Source organism: Oryza brachyantha, chromosome 11, assembly GCF_000231095.2.
Source record: "Oryza brachyantha chromosome 11, ObraRS2, whole genome shotgun sequence".
Taxonomy (NCBI): Eukaryota; Viridiplantae; Streptophyta; class Magnoliopsida; order Poales; family Poaceae; genus Oryza; species Oryza brachyantha.
The window spans coordinates 3534439-3553193 of record NC_023173.2 but is presented as its reverse complement, the minus strand read 5'-3'; the positions used below and the strand labels follow the sequence as shown (position 1 = coordinate 3553193).

The 18755-nt window shown below is 40.0% G+C and overlaps 3 protein-coding genes across 4 annotated transcripts; all 3 read left to right on the top strand.

The window, feature by feature from the left end:
* Positions 1–4002: 4002 nt before the first annotated feature.
* LOC102708568 (MEIOTIC F-BOX protein MOF-like) lies at positions 4003–6588 on the top strand. The gene is made up of 5 exons (XM_006663220.3): positions 4003–4156; positions 4348–5291; positions 5410–5571; positions 5668–5815; positions 6024–6588. The coding sequence occupies exons 2-5, from the start codon at positions 4392–4394 to the stop codon at positions 6050–6052; spliced, it is 1239 nt and encodes a 412-aa protein (XP_006663283.1). The 5' UTR covers positions 4003–4156; positions 4348–4391; the 3' UTR covers positions 6053–6588.
* Positions 6589–8145: 1557 nt separating this feature from the next.
* LOC102708288 (F-box/FBD/LRR-repeat protein At5g22660-like) lies at positions 8146–11841 on the top strand. Of its 2 annotated transcripts, none has more exons than XM_015842282.2 (5): positions 8146–8394; positions 8481–9407; positions 9590–9751; positions 9847–10000; positions 10949–11516. In XM_015842282.2, exons 2-5 carry the CDS (start codon positions 8511–8513, stop codon positions 10969–10971), a joined length of 1236 nt encoding a protein of 411 aa, XP_015697768.1. In that variant the 5' UTR covers positions 8146–8394; positions 8481–8510; the 3' UTR covers positions 10972–11516. The 2 variants fall into 2 exon arrangements, with proteins under 2 accessions (XP_015697768.1, XP_006663282.1); XM_006663219.3 differs by lacking the exon at positions 10949–11516 and adding an exon at positions 11545–11841 and having other exon boundaries at positions 8160–8394.
* A 2857-nt stretch (positions 11842–14698) lies between these two features.
* LOC102708007 (F-box protein At5g03100-like) lies at positions 14699–18494 on the top strand. The gene is made up of 5 exons (XM_006663218.2): positions 14699–14777; positions 14865–15790; positions 16225–16380; positions 16469–16664; positions 18217–18494. The coding sequence occupies exons 2-5, from the start codon at positions 14915–14917 to the stop codon at positions 18258–18260; spliced, it is 1272 nt and encodes a 423-aa protein (XP_006663281.2). The 5' UTR covers positions 14699–14777; positions 14865–14914; the 3' UTR covers positions 18261–18494.
* Positions 18495–18755: the final 261 nt, after the last annotated feature.

Sequence of the window (18755 nt, the reverse complement as noted above, 5' to 3'; positions counted from 1 at the left end):
CCTGGAGAAGCGGCTAGTGCCGAGGCATGGTTTGGTAAAAGAAGGTTTTGGCTTTTACAGTTGTGTATGTATGCGTGACGAAGAATTTGTAGCAAAGTATATTGATCAGTATTCCAACTCTGATGTGCACTTTTTGGAAATTGCCTTTGAAAGTCAAACTATTAACCTCTTTCCATGGGCGTATTGGACATTAGTTATCTTTCAGGCCTTGGGTTAATGCAACGCTTCATTCCCTGAGGCTCATTGTTAATGTTCAATCCTGGTAATATCTGTTTTGGAATTCTGATTTCGACAGTACCAGTAGTAACGATCTGATTGCTCATAATGCTAAGCAAGTTTCTATCCTGGTAATATCTGTTCTTTTTATCTTGTTTCCTTGCTTCAAGATATTTTCCTGTTCAGTCACTTCGAAGTTTGAGCAGACAGGATTTTGGCCACAATACCTGCATCATTTTCTCTCCCCTCCGTGTTTCTGAACCTATGATTTTATTCAGCCTTCAGTTGAAGATTTTACTTTTAGCTTCACTCATTTATCCTAGAGAAGGTTAATTATTGCATTGGAGTTTGGTAAATCAGGAGAACAAGTACATTGGAATTTAGATAAGTAAGAGACAAATGCATTAGGATTTTAAAAAAAATGAAGGGCATTTTTAGTTTTCATGGCTTTGTATTAATTTTTGTAAGCTAGGCGAAAAAGAAGTCTTCTTTGAATGAAGCGAATAGCTCATTGCATATTTCATTTCTGTCGTAGGGTCTGTTTTTTTTTTTGCTTAAATAGCTTATCTATTCTATATATTTGTTGGCACATTTTACAAATGGCTAAACGGTCTGTTTCATGCAAAAACTTTCTATATAGAAGTTGCTTTAAAAGATTAATAAATCTATTTTATTTTTAATAATTAATGCTCAATTAATCATATTCTAACAATCTTTCTTGTTTTACATGCAACTAATAAGCCAAAATCAACCCTTAAAAGTAACGTGACCTAAGGATTTGGGAAAATAGAAATTTGATAGGATTTCAGCCATATATGGTATTTTTTTCCTATATGACTATTTAAAACGGAGGATTAAGTTCTATGCAATTCCTATGGAGTGATTTGCAAGTTTTTGGAGAGAAGTTAGCAAGAGGACTAATCTCTTGAAAATTTTTTACTATTTATATCACCTCAAATTCCTATGTTTTTATATGGTCAATTCAAACAATTATTCATGTGTGTTTTGATGTGTTCTGCAATCCTATGTTTCCAGTAGCGCCCTACTACCATTGTTTTTCTCTTCTAAGCCAATAGTATTTTGAACAAAATAGCATCAGAATTATGTGTAAAAAAATGCAATGAGTATATTTTCACACAAAACTTTTAATCAACAAACTAAGGCCTTGTTTAAAATAGCTAGTAGGCTCGTAGATAATTATTTTATTAAAATTATTGCTTTGCTACAACTTTATATGCTTATTTTATAAAACTGTGATAATAACAAATGATTTTATCTCAAAACTATAGTTTTACCACTGTATGTATATGACATATAGGGCCCAAGTTACACCAGCATGGGTATTGCATTTGGTATGTATGATAGGTTGGCCCAAAACGTGTAGGCTTTTGATAAAATCATACGCTTACTATTTATTGTTGTAGTTTACTAAAATGTCTTACCACTAGTATTTCTGGCCAAAGTTGTATTATAACTGATATTTTTGACAGAAAGAAGGTTGCAGTCATATAAAAATTACTCTATAGATTATTCAGATTTTTGTCGCAAATAACTCAACTAAATATTTAAAAAGTTGGAAAATAGATTTTGAAAAGATATGTGGGGGAAATCTGATTTCCCTAAATTTTTAAACGTACAAATCACACGTTGGTGCTTGCCCATTTGTCCGGTTTAGACCGCTATATATGTCCCGAAAAGACTTATACTTTCATATTCACGTATACTAATATAAAGGCTAAAAACAGACTACAATATCCTTGATTTTCACAACTCTTGTAACAGTAATTCATTTTCGTAAACTCTAATATATTTGCCCTCTAATTTCACAAACTCAAATACAATAATTGTTTCAAAGTTATAAAGTTTTTGGGACAAATAAAGATATGAAAATGAAATATTTGTGACATAAGTAGCATGAAACACCCAACCAAACCAAGGGTCTATTTAGGAAGTTTTCGGCTAGATATATAGCTTCTCCCACAATCTTCAACTTCCTAAATAGTCTATATACTCATCCAGATTTTTCGAATATGTTATTATAGAATGTATAAAACAAACTAGAAGATAAAAGCTAAAAAAACTAGCTTTTCAAAATTATAAGAAGCTAATTGATAAGCTTTCCGTCACCTTTTTCTCAAAATTTTAAGCCCTAGGTAGGATGCGAAGCCACATTGAAAACTCATCAATCTTTTGATCTCCTCTATAACTAACCTCCTCTGTGTTCAACCACCAACTGCCCATTCAACTCCTTGTCCTCTCTAAGATGAGCTCACTCCGACCCAGCAATCCCTCCACCCCTCTGCCCAACCTCACGCACGCATTTCAGCTTTTTTAGTTGCTCGTTCCCTAGGGTACATTCTTTCGCCACTCTCCCTCTCTTTGCCGTATGACTTGACTACTGGGGTTAGCGAGTGTCACCTCGTCTCGCATTATTGAATATTTTTTACCATACATTTCATTTTGCTCTTCGGGGATTGGGTGAAGCAGCCGACTGCAACCTACCGATCTACTTATCGACTCTAAACTACTAAACCTAAAGTAGGGATAAAAACGGATCGAATAAGGTGAAAGTGATGACACGACCCATATTTTTAAGGGTTAATTAGATTCATGCCACTATAAATATGTCAGTTTAGAAAAATGACATTACAATTCAACTATTTGAAAATATACCATTACAATTATTCCTCTTTTAGACATATGTTATTTTCTACGCCTTGAACAATGTCCTTTGCTTCATCTCGATCTTCTCCGCCACTGTCGCTGTGGCCCGGCCGCCCTTGTCTCCGTGCCATCGCTGCGCTGGTTGACCGCCCACGTCGTCGCATCAGTCCCCCGCCGCCCTCGTCGTCGCCACGCTAGCCCCCTACTACTCTCGTCTGCATGTTGGTTAGTATCCTTGTCTGTGTGTCGATCGGTCGCTGCGTCGACTCTGCTCAACCGCACCACCATAGACTCCGCTCGTTGCCACGCCGACCCTAGTCGCACTCATCTCCGCGATGGTAGGCCACCCTCATCGTTGCGTCGTCGTCGCACCAGCCTTCCACCGTCCTCGTCTACGTGTCGTGGCCACATCGGTCAGTTCCTGTCATCGACTCCGCTCAGCTGCCGTCATCCACTCTGCTCGGCTGACGCCCACCTCCGACTCTAAGGGCATTTTGGACAATACGAAGGTTCAACGGTCTTCATGGAATAGAAAATGGTATGTCTTTAAGAGAGAAGAATTGTAATGATATATTTCCAATTAGTTGAATTATAATAATATTTTTCTAAACTGATATATTCATAATAACATGATCTAATTAAGGCCCCCTTTGACTCAAAGGAAATTTATAGAAATTTTACATGATTTCATTGCTATAGGAATTTTTCCTACAAAGTCTTTTGAATGAAAGGAATAGACCCTATGAAATTCATATGGAATGCCTCTTCCCATTAGAGTTTTGGAGAAAACTTAACAAGAGGTAGAACCTCATGAAAAAAAACGTCTCTTTATCTCTCTTCAAATTTCTATATTTTTTTTGTCTAATCAAACGACTATTCCTATGTGTTTTTCTATGTTTTGTAATTCTCTGTCTTACACTCACATTTCTGTTAGAATTTAATATTTTTTATATTTTTTTATTTTTTTATTCATGTGATTCAAATAACCCTATTTAAAAAAAAGTACGAACCCAGGTTACGATATTATATATATATATATATATATATATATAAGATATATATATATATATCACATTTTGGTGGAATCACATTAAAAGCTCACCTACTTTTTGATCTCTTGTGCAACCGACCTCCGTCATCTTCCAGCAGCCGCACCTTGGACTCCTCGTCCGCCGTAAGACCGACGAGCTCCCTCCGAATCTCCTCTCCGGTACGGCGATCAATTCCTCCGCTCAACGTCACGGCCTCCGGCTTCTCCACCCGCCTCGTCCCCCGGGTACGTTCTTTCCTCTCTCTCTCTCCGCCGTACGACTTGACCGCTCGGGCTAGCGCAGTCTCACCTCGGCTCACTCTGGTCTCCGGCCGCCGGGTGAGGCTGCCGGCGGCGACCCCGAGAGGAAGATGCGTCATTTCTGGTTGCTATCTGCATTCTCCCTCCGTGTCGCCTGAGCGGTTCTTGGCTCGCAGGCGGGGTGGGTGACGTCGACGGCACCCGCCGCCTGTTCGACGAAATGCCTCGGGGGAAGAAGGCCAAGAGAGCGTCGCGTCGCCCGACCGGCGGCGACCGCATAGGGGCCCTACCGGACGGGGTGCTCCACCACGTGCTCTCCTTCCTGCCGGCGCAGCAGGCCGTCCGGACGTGCCTGCTAGCCCGGCGATGGCGCCACCTCTGGAAGTCCGCCACGGGGCTGCGCATCGGCGAGCATAATATCAACCTGCGAAGCGTGAAGGAGAACCAGGGGTTTCTTGACCATCTGCTGCTACTCCGTGATAGTGCGCCTCTCGACACATGTGTTCTAATGTTCCGTGAGGGCAATAAGAACATGGAGGATGAGGACGTTGCCCGGATGAATCTCTGGTTCAGGCATGCTCTGCTCCGCAAGGCTCGGTTCCTCCAGCTCCACGTCTTGTATGGAAAGAACGATCGTTGGCTGGTTCCGATAGATGATCTGCCTCTTGTCTCCCGGCACTTGACAAGGCTACATCTTTACGGTATACGCCTGAATGATAGCTTCCTTAACTTCTCGAGCTGCCCAGCATTGGAGCATCTCGTGTTTAGGCTTTGTGCATTTGAGTGTGCCAAGATCTCATCCAACTCCGTAAAGCTTTTGAGCATAACTAATTGCACTTTCAGTGAGACCTTGCGGGTACGTATTGACACCCCGAGTCTTGTTTCTCTGCGGCTGGATGACTTAAGTGACCGGACTCCTGTGCTAGAGCGGATGCCGTCATTAGTTGATGCATTTGTCAGAATAGTGGACTATACTAACGACGTCTGCAGTGACTCGGACACTGGGGATTGTGATCGCGAGGGCTGTGTCCCTTGTTACGGTATCAAGGATAACAATAGTGTTCTTTTGCAAGGTTTATCTGAAGCTAAGACGATGGTGCTGATAAATGAACATGACTCGGTATGCTTGAACTTCCATCTGTAACTTTGTTTATGTTATCCCACATTTTCACTTACTCTGCTTATATCCACATGAACTCTGCGGAATTGTTTATCTAGTTTGTTTGCATTCTGCCCAGTTCATTTTCGAAAGGGATTTGAAATGGTGCCCAACATTTACCAAGTTGAAGACTTTGTCACTCAATGAATACTGGTGTGAGCGTGATGACTTTCACATGCTAGCTTGCATTCTTGAGCACTCACCAATCCTAGAAAAACTCATTTTCCAATTTGATTACCAGGTATATTTTCTTTAACTGGACAACTTCTGCCTGTTGAAGTTATTACCTATTTCTTTTATATTATTATCTATATGGAGTATTTTTTATTTGCTACAGGGACAGAAAAGTAAAATTAAAGGAGTCTTCAATCAAATGGAGAGATCAGCTGGAATATTAGAACACCTTCAGATGGTTGAAGTTCAATGCGTCATGGTTGATGACACAGTTGTTAAAGTTTTGAACTACCTGTCAACATTTAAAATATGTAAAATGCCTTCATACCTTTTCTTCTTAAACAGTTTTGAAAATTACCTTCACCTTCAAGCCACTCTGCTACCTAGGTTGGATTGATCTTTCTCTGTTTTGAGGAGCCATTGGTTGATCTTTCTTGCCATGAACTGGTGCAAATTGCTAGCTGTCATTTCTGGGATGTAATGAAAGGCTAATCCTAACTCATTTTTCGTATCGTGCAGATTTCAGTTTCGAGGAAATGGAGCATTGAGAATTGGATGATCATGATGTTGACGAACGGCAACAACGCCTAATATGCCTTGATTATTATTATTAGAAGTTTGAGCCATGAACGCTGCTGTCCTTCTAACTTTATGTGCCTTAAAAATAACTGTTTTGGCTAGTAATGCCCCTTTTGGATTGTCTATGTGGAGCTGGGTTTCTCGTGTCATATGCTATTTTCTTTGCTCTTTGGATCATGCATGTTATTTTGGGGTAGATATCTTGACTGATCTATAAGCTAGCACTGTGACTCCAATCTATTGGTGCGTGTGTTATTAACATGCCGATACCTAGTTTATTGCGTATCTCATTGCTGTCTTACATTTGATGAATTGATTGTTCGAGCAGTGGTGTGCTCTTGTCCTCGTAGAGGAATATCATTGCTTTTCTCTTGAAGCCAAGAGCACTAGTTCCTTTCTTCTGTGCCTTGTTAGAGGATGATGGCTTATGAGTCTACAAACTCTATTAACTGCTGGAGTTTTAGTTGTGTATGAGAGTGTGATTTGCCGTATTTGGTGCTACTCTGCTAGCCTGCTTATGTAAACCTAAACCTGTGACCTCTTCCGACAAGGAGGAATATATTCTAAAGGAAATAAAACTAATCCAACCGAAGATTCGGTGAAATCCACGCGTTTCAAACGAGCTCCTCCGTTTCATAATGTGACATAATATAAGATATGTTTGATTTTTTTTACAATGTTTGACTATTTGTCTTATTCAAAAATTTAGTACAAATATAAAAAACAACAAGTCATGCTTAAAGTTTTTTTTAATAAAGTAAGTTACAAGCAAAATAAATGATATTTTCATAATTTTTTGAATAAGACGAATTAGCAAATATATAAATGATATTTTCATAATTTTTTGAATAAGACGAATTGGAAATAATTTTTTGAATAAGACGAATTAGCAAACATTGATCGTAAAAAAGTTAAATATTTTATATTATAAAACAGAGGGAGTATCCGTTAAACATTTACAAACAACATTATGTATTTTCCATACCGATATCACCAAGAAAAACCGGCACAAACGGAAACAAGACAAAAGAACCAAAATTTTACTGCCATTGTCTACGCCGTCTCAGTAATCAGGATTGTAGGATCGGAGGGTTCCACTTAATTATCGGTTTAACTGATGACGAAACTTAGAAATTTTTTTATTTTAAAAACTTTTTTAATAAATAATTATATTAATAAATCTCGAGAGAATATTTTCTTCGGATGAACCTTTTGGCCATGCCAACAAAATTGGCGTGGCAAAACAACGCTGCCACGTCAAGTTTTTGCCACGCCATTATTGGTATTGTCTTATCACGTCACTAACACTGGCGTGGTAAGCCTGCCACGCCAACCACTCTGCGCAGTAGCGTTGTTTTGCCACGCCACTAGCACTGACGTGGCTAAAAGGTTTATCCGATAGAAATATTTTCTCCTAAGGTTTAGTAATAAAATTATTTATTAAAAATGTTTAAAAAATAAAATAATTCCGAAACTTATTTATATGAATTCAACTCATATTTTACACGTGTGCTTCCATTTATGACTACTAGTAAAAACTTCAATTTTCAATTTCTGTGTCCAACATTTAACCATTTATCTTATTTGAAAATTTTGTTCAAAAACTAGAAACTACTATTTATGTTTTATTATCTAGTGAAAATAAAAATATGAATCATAAAAAAATTTAAATAACATAAAAAATCAAAATATTGTATCCAAAAATTAATAAACAAACTTATTTTAAAACGGATGCAGTAATTATTATTTTAATAGTAGACGATAAACCTATAGACAACGAGGCACCTATCACTTCGTTAACCTTAAAATATGTCGGTCCCTTCTTTTCGAAGAGCTTATATTGGGATGCATGCACGCGCTTGTTGTATATGAGCGCTTGTGATTGCACTTTGGAGTGTATCGTATCACAAAAATAATAATAATAAAAGTTACCACATCGAGTGAACCCCTAATCGGGCCTCATCTGAGTGGGCCTTTTCTGGCCCATTAAATTGGATGGGCTTATTCAGGCCCATCCAAACTTGGCCGCCGTGAAAAGTGGACACCTCTCTCTCTCTCTTTCTTTACCACAGCCTGCCTCCGCTTCTCCACCTCGTCGCGGCGGCGCCGCCGCCGCCGCCGTCGAGCTCCACCCGATCCTTCCATGCCATCGATCCCGCACCTGCTTCTCCACCTCGTCGCCGCGGGGCCTCCCCTCCGTGCAGCCTGATCGCCGCCTCGGGCCCCAGCGAGTGCCGCGCCGTTGGCGGCAGCGGCGCGCCGCGCCCCTCCCTGCCCCGGCCGGTGAAGAAGCCACCGGCGGCGAGGAAAGGTGCCCCTGTGGATAGACGGTATCCGTGTTTCTTCTCCAGCGATGGTGTTGCCGGAGTCTGATTTGAGGTTTCTGTTTACGCACAGCGCCGACCGGCCGCCCGCCTGTTCGACGAAATGCCTACGGGGAGCGAGGAGGAGGCGCCTTCGGCGGCCGGCGTCGACCGCATTGGGTCTCTCCCCGACACGGTTCTCCACCACGTTCTCTCCTTCCTGCCGTCGCAGGATGCGGTGCGGACGTGCGTGCTCGCCAGGCGGTGGCTCGACCTCTGGAAGTCCGTCACGGCATTGCGCATCGGCGATTGCGAAAAGGATCCGTGGACGGTGAAGGGCCTCCAGGGGTTCGTAGACCATCTGCTGCTGCTCCGCGAGAGCGCGCCTCTCCACACGTGCGTGCTTAGGTTCATTGAGTTCAAAGAAGACAGCGATGACACGGCCCGCCTCAACCTCTGGATTAGGCACGCTCTGCTGCGTAAGGTTCGGTCCCTCCAAGTCTACATCCAGGATGGAGCCTGTTGTTTTCACCAGATTTATCTAGACATCATGCCTCTTGTCTCGCCGCACTTGATGAGGCTAGAGCTTACTGGTGTACGGTTAGCGGGCGGATTCCTCGATTTCTCCAGATGTCCGGCTTTGCAGCATCTAGAGTTTGAGCACTGTGAGTTGCTGTGTGACAAGATCTCGTCGACGTCCCTGAAATTTCTCAGCATCAGTGACTGCAAATTCAATCAAACATCACGGATTCGTATTTGTGTCCCAAGTGTTGTTTTACTGCGGCTTGATGATTTTTATGGCCGGACTCCAGTTCTTGAGGGGATGCCATCATTAGTTAAAGCTTTTGTCAGAGTTGCCCATAGGACTTTGGATTGTTGTCGATATAGTATCATCAACTCTGGTGATTGTGGTAATTTGGATTGTAGGTCATGTTATGATATCAAGTACATCAACGGCTGTGTTCTTCTGGATGGTTTATCAGAAGCTAAAACTTTGGCATTGATAGATGAAATCCGATCGGTATGCTTACATGTTAATAGTCAAGTACATTTTCCCAATTATTTCTATGACTATTTCTGTATCAACTTCTAGACTTCAACATGCTTGGCTAGGCCTTTCACATCCATTCTTGTCAAATAGTCATTTAAATTATCTCATTCACTGTGAGACTTATTTATCTCTTTTTCCGTTCTTTTTTCCAGTTTATTTTCAATATGGATTTGAAATGGTGCCCTTTATTTAGCAAGTTAAAGACTTTATTGCTCAACGAATACTGGTGTGTCCCTGATGATTTTAGTGCACTAGCTTGCATTCTTGAACGTGCACCAGTTCTAGAGAATCTCATTCTTCAGCTTTATTCCGAGGTATACCCTCCCTACTTGGACAACTAATTCCTTGTTGAAGTTATTAAACATTTTGTATTGTTCTTATAAAAATGTTTTTCTTAAATTTCTGAAAGGGTCCTAAACATGCAATGAAGATCAAAGGAAACTGCCATCCAATGAATAGATCAGCTGCAATATCAGGACACCTTGAGAGAGTTGAAATCAGATGTGAAGCGGTTGATAAGAGTGTACTCAAAGTCTTGAAGCATCTATCTACATTTGGCATACGTAAACAACATTCTTCACTCTTTCTGTATTTCTGAAAAGTTTATCTTCATATGCATGAAACATGCAAGCAATGCAATTACTCTTAAGTTCACTGGAAATGTATTCTATGAACAGAGATTAATAGAGAAATGAAAGCATGCACTGAATTTGATCTGATTGGAAGACATTATCTAACCTACTTTTTTGGCTGGTAGTATCCGACACACCATACAAAAATTTCGTAAAATTTTCTTGCATCACATAACCAGCATGACATCTATGTAATATGGCTGTGTATAAATCCACCGTTCATTCGGTTTGATTTTCTTTTGCATTAGTTTTATTAATCTGAGGTAGGCCCAATTCGTTAGGTGTGAGGGGTGGGTTAGTTATCCAGCGGGGAAAACATAGTAATAGATTAGTACATGATTATTTAATTATTAATTATTAAAAAAATATAAAATTGATTAATATGATTTTTTAAAACAACTTTCCTATAGAATTTTTTTACAAAAAATACACCGTTTAGCAGTTCAGGAAGCGTGCGTGTGAAAAACGAGGGAGATAAGATAACTAGCTTAGGCAGCCGAACACGGCCGTAGTTGATGTTGCCATCTGGAATTCTGATTTATTACTTGCTCTTATAACTCGCATGTCATTTGCCATGTGAACAAGTGCCTCCCAGGTGGCTTATCTCCTTGTCAAACTCTACCACTGTGAGAAAATATTGTTCTTCTGTTATGGTTGATTTACCCTACGAGAGGTGCCAAGTGTAGCCACTAAGATGCACAGCTACGTCAGAACATCTAGCAGCCAATAATTAGATGAGAATACTTAGTTATTTTGTATGGCCAATTTGTCTCAGTGTTTTTCAGTGTTAATAGATTATATTTGTTGGTGGGGGCTGTATTCTCAGTGCTTTGCCATTGAACTCTGGAGTCTAAGCATCTTGTTTACCGATTACAACAGCTATCCGCATGGTCTATCGGTAGAGACTGGACGCTACCTATCACAGCCACCACTGAAGAGGCAAGTCTTTGCGTCATGGACAGAGTGAAGATGGCCAAGCCAGTAGTATAGCGCTCTGTCATAGGGGTTGCTCAATCTTCTATGAAGTTAAGTTTAGTTGCTGTATATTGGGTTGTTGCTGGCTGTTCTTAGTTGGGCAGGGATATTGAATGTAATGATACCCAAGCCTTTTGCGTATCCCCAAGTATAGTCCATGTACCTTGGCATTTTCTCTATCGTTGTGTGGTGTCCAGGCTTTAGAGAATCCATCTAGTCTGCAGTATAGGTTGCAACCATATGAAAAGGGCCAGTGCATTCTCCAGGTGAGGGTATTTTATTATGTTTCTTTTCTTCGGATGAAGTGGTCGATGTAATCAGATTTTATTGCTGGATGATCAATGTAGTGGTGTCAATTTGTATTTTGGACTAGTGATCCAATGGACTAAGTTTGTCAATGGAATTGAAATTTTAGTTTTGGAGTTACTGAAATACCACATCTATAAGTGAATTTTCAGCCGAGATGTCTTGACACTTACAACACTTTTCTATTTGTGCAGTTTTCAGTTTTGAGGAAATCGAGATTTCTGAAGATGACAATGACCAAGGGGAAGAGGAAGAGGATGATGAGGATGAGGATGAGGATGAGGATGAAGATGAAGACGAAGAGTTGTATGGAGAGGAAGACGGCGATGATGATGATGATGATGATGCTTGATTCACTACCTTTTTTATTATTCAGAAGGTTGACACCACAACGATGATAACACGTTGTGTTTTTCTCTGTGAATAGCTTGAAGGGCAGACTTTTGGATTTGCTGTGTGTTGCTATTAGGTCAACCACCCAGAAACGGTTATTTTTGCTTGTAATTTAGCGGCGGATCCAGGCGTGGGGCAGCTTGGGCTTGAGCCCCACGCCTGGTTGAAAAGATGCATTACAAAAGTATTAAATTTTAGTTAAAATTTATCCAAAAAGTATAAATTTAATCATTAAGCCTTAGGCTTAGAAAATTTCGGTTTCCGCCCCCGTATATAGTTCTAAATTCTGCTCGTTGGACCACGCAGGGTTATGTACCGAGCAACCTGAGACATGATATATTTTAAGCATGGTCCTGGTTTCCTTCATGCAGCTGATAAGTCTAATATTACAGTACAGCAACTGTGCAAAATCATAATGCTTGACAGTATTTGGTCCATGCATGCACCATTGTAGATTTGTAGTGTTGCGAAATGAAATCTGAAAAAAAAATAACACAAGCAAATACTGAACCATGTAGTATGGAACCTTCGATTGTTTTACAGGGGTGATAGTGCATTGATGAATGAACCTTCGAAATCGCAGGGAGAAAAATAGTTAATATCAATTGTGCTATATATTCCCAAATTCATTTCAAAGAAAGAGCAAAAGATTGAGGAAAGACGGAATATTTGCACCTTGGATTTAGGCACCAGAGTTGGCACCGTATTGTGTTAGTGGCTCTAAATAATACTTGCAAATTGAATCCTTCATTAGATTTAAAATTGCGGCATTATGAATTTCCTTTTATCAATAGCACATAAATGTAAAAGGTATAACTGAAATTATCTTTTTGTGAAGGAAAGTTTGTTCACGTATCTGGTGCGAAAATACCGAAGTGAAAGTTGACTGCTGGAACATATTTGAACCACCCAGATTTCCTGAAATGAAGAGTGTAGCAAATGGTATATCATTGATCACTCAAAAGTACAAAACACGTTATATTCCACCCATCTATAAAACTATCCATGAATCGGAGGCGTGTAGCAACAACCTCTTCCCCAAACAAAGGAACACATGGAAATATGTGATTTCTTATATGATATATGATGCGATGTAATCTTCAGATCGCTCTGTCATCTGGATGCAGTTGCAGGCATACTGTGAGTGACGTGTATCATTAATGATAAATTATTCAAATCCCTACAAAAATCAGAGATAATACGGTATTAGATTCGCACCGATTAAGGCATACTGCAATCCGATTGCAAATAAAATGGGTGATCGTCTGTTTGGCTTATTATTGAAAAAAACCGAACGGTATATTTATAAATAAAAAATAATTTGTGAATAGAACTTTTATACACATGTTTTTATTAACTTCAAAGAAAAACTGAAAAATAAACTAGATAAAAAACTCTAAAATCTACTCTAAATTTAAGGTTAAAAATAATGAACATTTCTACGGTTTATATATACACGTACAAACTATCTATACCACGTATAAAAGAAGGAAATTTTTTTATTTAAGAAATAATTTTATTACTAAACCTCAGGGGAAAATATTTTCATGCCATGAACCTTTTGGCCACGCCACCAACATTGGCGCAGCTAAACGACTTGCCACGTCATTGTCAATGGCGCTGCCACGCATTGACAATGGCATAGCAAGACTGACACGTCATGCCATGCCCGAACAGGCGACGTGACAGTGTTGTCTTGCCACGCCACTAGTATTGGCATGGCCAAAAAAGTTCAGTTTTGAAAATATTTTCCCCGGAGGTTTAGTAATAAAATTATTTCTTAAAATATTTTTAAAAAATTTCTAAAAGAAGCTACCACCACTAGAGTGGATGACATTTGGGCCCCACGTGGGCCCAGACAAGGTGGGAGGAGCACTGCCATCGGAGAGGGAGCAACGCCGTTGCTGTCGTGGCCGGGTCGCCGTTGCCGCGCGGGCTGCCCTCGTGGCGTGGCCGCGCGGGCTGCCCTCGTGCCACGCCACCTCGCCCCGCTGCCGCCGGCCACTGGGCTGCCGCCAACCGCCCTCGTCGCCTGCGCGCGCCTGCTGCGCCGCCGCCACCGCAGGAGAGGGAGCGAGGGAGGGAGTGAGTGAGGGTGAGAGTAGGGTTAGGGTTTTTAAATGAGCTTTGTGGGCTTTTATTTTTAATGGGTTTTAAAGTTTATAATGTCTCCTCTTTTTATTTGTATTTTTTTAGAAAAAAATAATCAAGGATTACATGTGTCAACTACTCTCACTAAATGATATTTTTGAAATACCGTTGTAAAGCACAGGCGATTTGCCAGTATACATGAAGTTAATATGTACAAACATTTTTATAATTCATATACATATATAAAGAGAGTTTCTGTAATTTATATTTCTTTATATAGAATCACTATACCAAACATTTATATGTACAGAGTAATTTTTTCTACATATAAATGAGTGATCTAACTACTACATGTATATCAACGGGTTGCATGTCCTGAGCCGTTTTTTTTACTTTCTATGTATTAAGTTTGTTTTTTTATTATATATATAGTACATATTAAGTTTATATGTATAAATTTATGTATATATAATACGTAGGCTGCGTTCGTTTAGAGGGGTAGGGGTTAGTTATCCGGAGCGAAAAATATAGTGATAGATTAGTATATAATTAATTAATTGTTATGTATGTAAAAAATATATAATATATTAATATGATTTTTTGAAACAACTTTAGTATAGAAAATTTTTGTAAAAAATATAATGTTTACCGGTTCAGGAAACATGCTCGTGGAAAACGAGTGAAATAAGTTATAGAGTACGAGAAAGCCTGCTCGTGGACTCGTGGTGCATGCGGAACAGAAACGGCGGAATCAACGGGAAAAGAATATCGAACGCGCCCAGAATCTCGCAGAAAAATCACACGTGGCATCTCTCAGGCCCATCTGAACGAGCTCGCGCGCGCGAGAATCGCGTACTAGACCCACCCCTCCCTGCATCTTGACCTTGATCTTGATCGGGTCGTCGTCTTCTTCCTCTCCGGCCTCCCAATCCAATCCTCGCAGGTGAGGCGGCGATCCAGCTCTTTCGCTGCGAGCACGCACGTGCGCAGGCGTGTACGTGTGACGTTGGTGAGGTTTTCGTCGTCGTAGTCGCAGGTTTCGCCGTTTGCCCGGGCGCCGCTCGCGGCGTGTTCGACGGAATGCCTCGTGGGAGGAGGAAGAGGGAGGCGGTGGAGGGCGGCGGCGGCGGCGGCGGCGTGGACTATATCGGCGCCCTTCCGGACGTCCTCCTGGAGCACGTGCTGTCGTTCCTGGAGACGAAGGAGGTCGTGCGTACGTGCGTGCTCGCCCGGCGTTGGCGCCACCTCTGGGCGTCCATGCCCGTCCTGCGCGTCACGGCCAGGGACAGCGGCCATGCGCTCCACAAGTTCATGGACCATCTGCTGATCCTCCGCAACCGATCGCCCCTGGAAGCCTGCGTGTTCGACTTCAGCGTCTTCTCCAACTCCAAGGACGACATGTCCTTCGTGAACCTCTGGATCCGGTACGTCTTGTCGTGCAGAGTTCGCGTGCTCACTCTCCACATCGGTGGGCTTCGGTTGATTAATCTGCCTGTGGTCTCGGGAATCTTGACTACGTTGGACCTTGGCAGTCTGAGTGTATACGGCATGTTTCTTGATTTCTCGAGCTGTCCGGTGCTGGAAGTGCTGAATATGACCAAATGCACCATATTTGCTGACAAAATCTCTTCCATGTCCCTCAAGCGTCTGAGCATCTGTGAATGCAAGTTCAAGTCTGACATGAGGGCAACTATCTCTGTACCAAGTCTTCTCTTCTTGCAACTAACAGCTGTCAAGGGTAGAATTCCTTTCCTTGAGGATATGCCAGTGTTGGTAACAGCGGAAGTTATACTGTCTGACTCCTCTTGTAAGGATCGTTGCCGCAGCAATGACCCTGGGTATTGCCCTATTGGCTGTGCGCATTGTTATGGCATTGACGATGGCAGTGCAGGCTGTGTGCTTCTAAAAGGTTTGGCTGATGCTATGCATTTGGAGTTGGTAGCTGATCCTGAAATGGTACACTTCCCACCTCTGTCTTTCCATCAGTAAATATTTGATTGCTTACATTTGATAAGTTGCATGTGCTCAAATTAATTTGAGCTTCAAACACCAAGTTTCACTTAGGACTGTTATAAAATATATGGAGTTTCTTTATATCATTCAATGTATACTGGTATACTGTATATTCAAAACATTATGTTGTGAAAGGTAACCTATTGCTATTAATTCTCTCATGAATTCATTCAATATCTGTAGAATGTAGTAAATGGAATTTCTTTTTTAAATTAATGAAATTAGCATGGCTTGGGCTATGTAATTGTGCTGCATTGTTTAAATGAATACCTATAATTAATACTTGCTAAATGCCATAAATTTCTAACTGTTTCACTACAATACAACTGTACTTTAAAAGTTACCTTGAGTTGATGTTGCTATTCCAAACTGCCCAGTTTATACTCAGAAGGGATTTGAGATGGTGCCCTACATTTAATAATCTGAAGACTTTATTACTCAGTGGGTGGTTTGAGTCTCCTGTACAATCTGCACTAATTTGTATTCTTCAACACTCCCCATTTCTGGAGAAGCTTACTCTTCAGCTTTTTAAGGTATCTGTTTTCATCGTAGATAACTACATGCTATCAAAGCTACCATCTACAGATGATTTATCTTACTATAATATTCTCCTTGCTACAGAAACCTGAAATCAATTTGCAATCAAAAGCAATATACAATTTGATAGAACAGCCATTTGCATCAGAAAACCTTAAGACAGTTGAAGTTAAATGTGAAGATATCGACCAGAGACTTCACAAACTTATGAAGTCCTTGAACAGCTATGGCATACCTCCTGAGAAATTTACTATCCAACAAACAATTTCATCGTATGAGTGTAAGTTTTCTACTGCTGATATTCAGACTTCCTCTATTTCTACACTTCTCTTTTATATCTTTGAGAATTAAAGCAAAGAAACTCCTAAACTGTAGAAAATGTATGCATAGAAGTTGGCACATTCATATTTGGTGCAAACTGAAAAGTTGGAAAACTTTATAGTTGGTTTGAGAATAAACATTTTGTTCTCTAATAATGGAGTAACCTCAAGTATATTGAACCAATGTATAAGATGTGTTAAAGTTAAACTACAACTCATACTCCTGAGTAGGCTTTTATAAGACCTCTCTTTCTGCTTTATTAATGGCAAAATTTGCTAAAGCATACTCGAAGGCTGCGGTATGTGCTGTAAGAAAGTCCAAAAACTTGTCTTTTCTAGAAAACATTGAAAGCCATGGTAACTTTCTGCTAGACACCTCACATTAGTGCCCTACAGCAAATTACCACATGGTTCGATGTCTTCTAGCAAAGGCAAGTTTTTTTAGTGTCTTGTAGCAAAGATCATAAATTTTGGCAGCTCCTTTGGAACAAAGGAATTTTGGGGTATTTTGAAGGATTAGATTCCTATGAAAAAAATCCTACATGGCTCTTTGGAACAAAGGAATGTCTCTTTCAAATTTTTTTGAAATTTCTTAGAAATGACTCAAAACATAGGAATTTTGGAGAATTTTCAGCATGAGGTCCAACCTCTTGGAAAAGTTATCTATCTCTTTCTTCTAACTCCTGCGCTCAATCCAAACGGTTATGCCTGTGGTTTTCATGTGTTTCTCTAATCTATGGAATTTGGATTGATATGGCACTCAAATCCTACATTTTTCCTATTCATGTGTTTTAAGAATCCGACCTCCAAATGAGCCCCAAGTGTCCTATATTAATTGATTAGGCAGGCTCCTGCCTGTCAGCTGTCCCTTAAAAAAATATTCAATATCGATGTTTACCTAGGGTTCAATTTGATCAAACACATATTATACAATATCATCAAAGATAGTTCATAAATGATTTTCCCTCTTTTTTTACATCCTTTTGAAATAAGCAAAGAAAATATTAAACAAATTAGGAAAAGGGGATAAAATCTCATATTTGGCTAAAGAACGAGGTACATAATTTACTGTATGCGTCTGATTGACAGACTTACCTGAGATGCAATAAGTATTTGTATCGAATTTCACATTTTGCATTCAGTTTATCTGAGTCCCTGACCTGCGAGTTGTATAACTGTGGACATCATTTTCTGTAGCTGGCTGACATTACTATAATGTTTGTCATTTTTTTTACTCACGCACCATGCAATATAAGTTAATTTTGTTTGAATTTACTGCCAGCCTGATCTATTTTGTACAAACATGTGAAATTTTGATTCTTGTGTATCTATGGTTCCTTTGTTCATTATCTTGTGTTTCTATGGTTCCTTTGTTCATTATCTTGCGTATATGTCTTCTTGCATTTTTATTTTGAAGTGAGCTATATTGCCTCGTTTGTTGTGTTGACAGTTGACACTACTGTTTCAACGAAAGGCCTCTCTAAATGCATAACGCTTTTTCATTGTTAACAGGCTTTAATTTCGTTTGGACCGGATTCATCCCAAGGCAGAGTTAAAGAAGATCCAAGCTATCAACGTATCATTCTCCTTAATTCGCTATGGATGTAGAACAAGTTTGCAGTCACCAGGTGCTGTTGCCTGAAACCTGTGCAAATCTTAAAACCGACTTCAAACTCGTTGGTGAGGTTTGGTAAAATGACTGTGTAACTTCAAATTCGTTGGTGATGTTTGGTGACCTATATAAATCTGCATGAACTGTTCCTTTTTTTACATAATAGAATTAATTCATTCCAGCCTTAAACTTTTTACAAAAGTTGTAGTCAACAATCATAGTGATTACAAAACAAATGACTACAGATTACAATTTAACAGCTTGACTGAAACAAGAAAACTATGAATTGTATGTAGTTCTTATATTTCTCAAACTAGTAAAAACATATCTTTGAAATTAATGATCGATACTAGGTAGATTGAATTACACTCCTGTCACCATTATCATTTGATGTCAAACTAAAGTAGAAGATAATGCTGAAGAATAGTTGAGCTGTAGA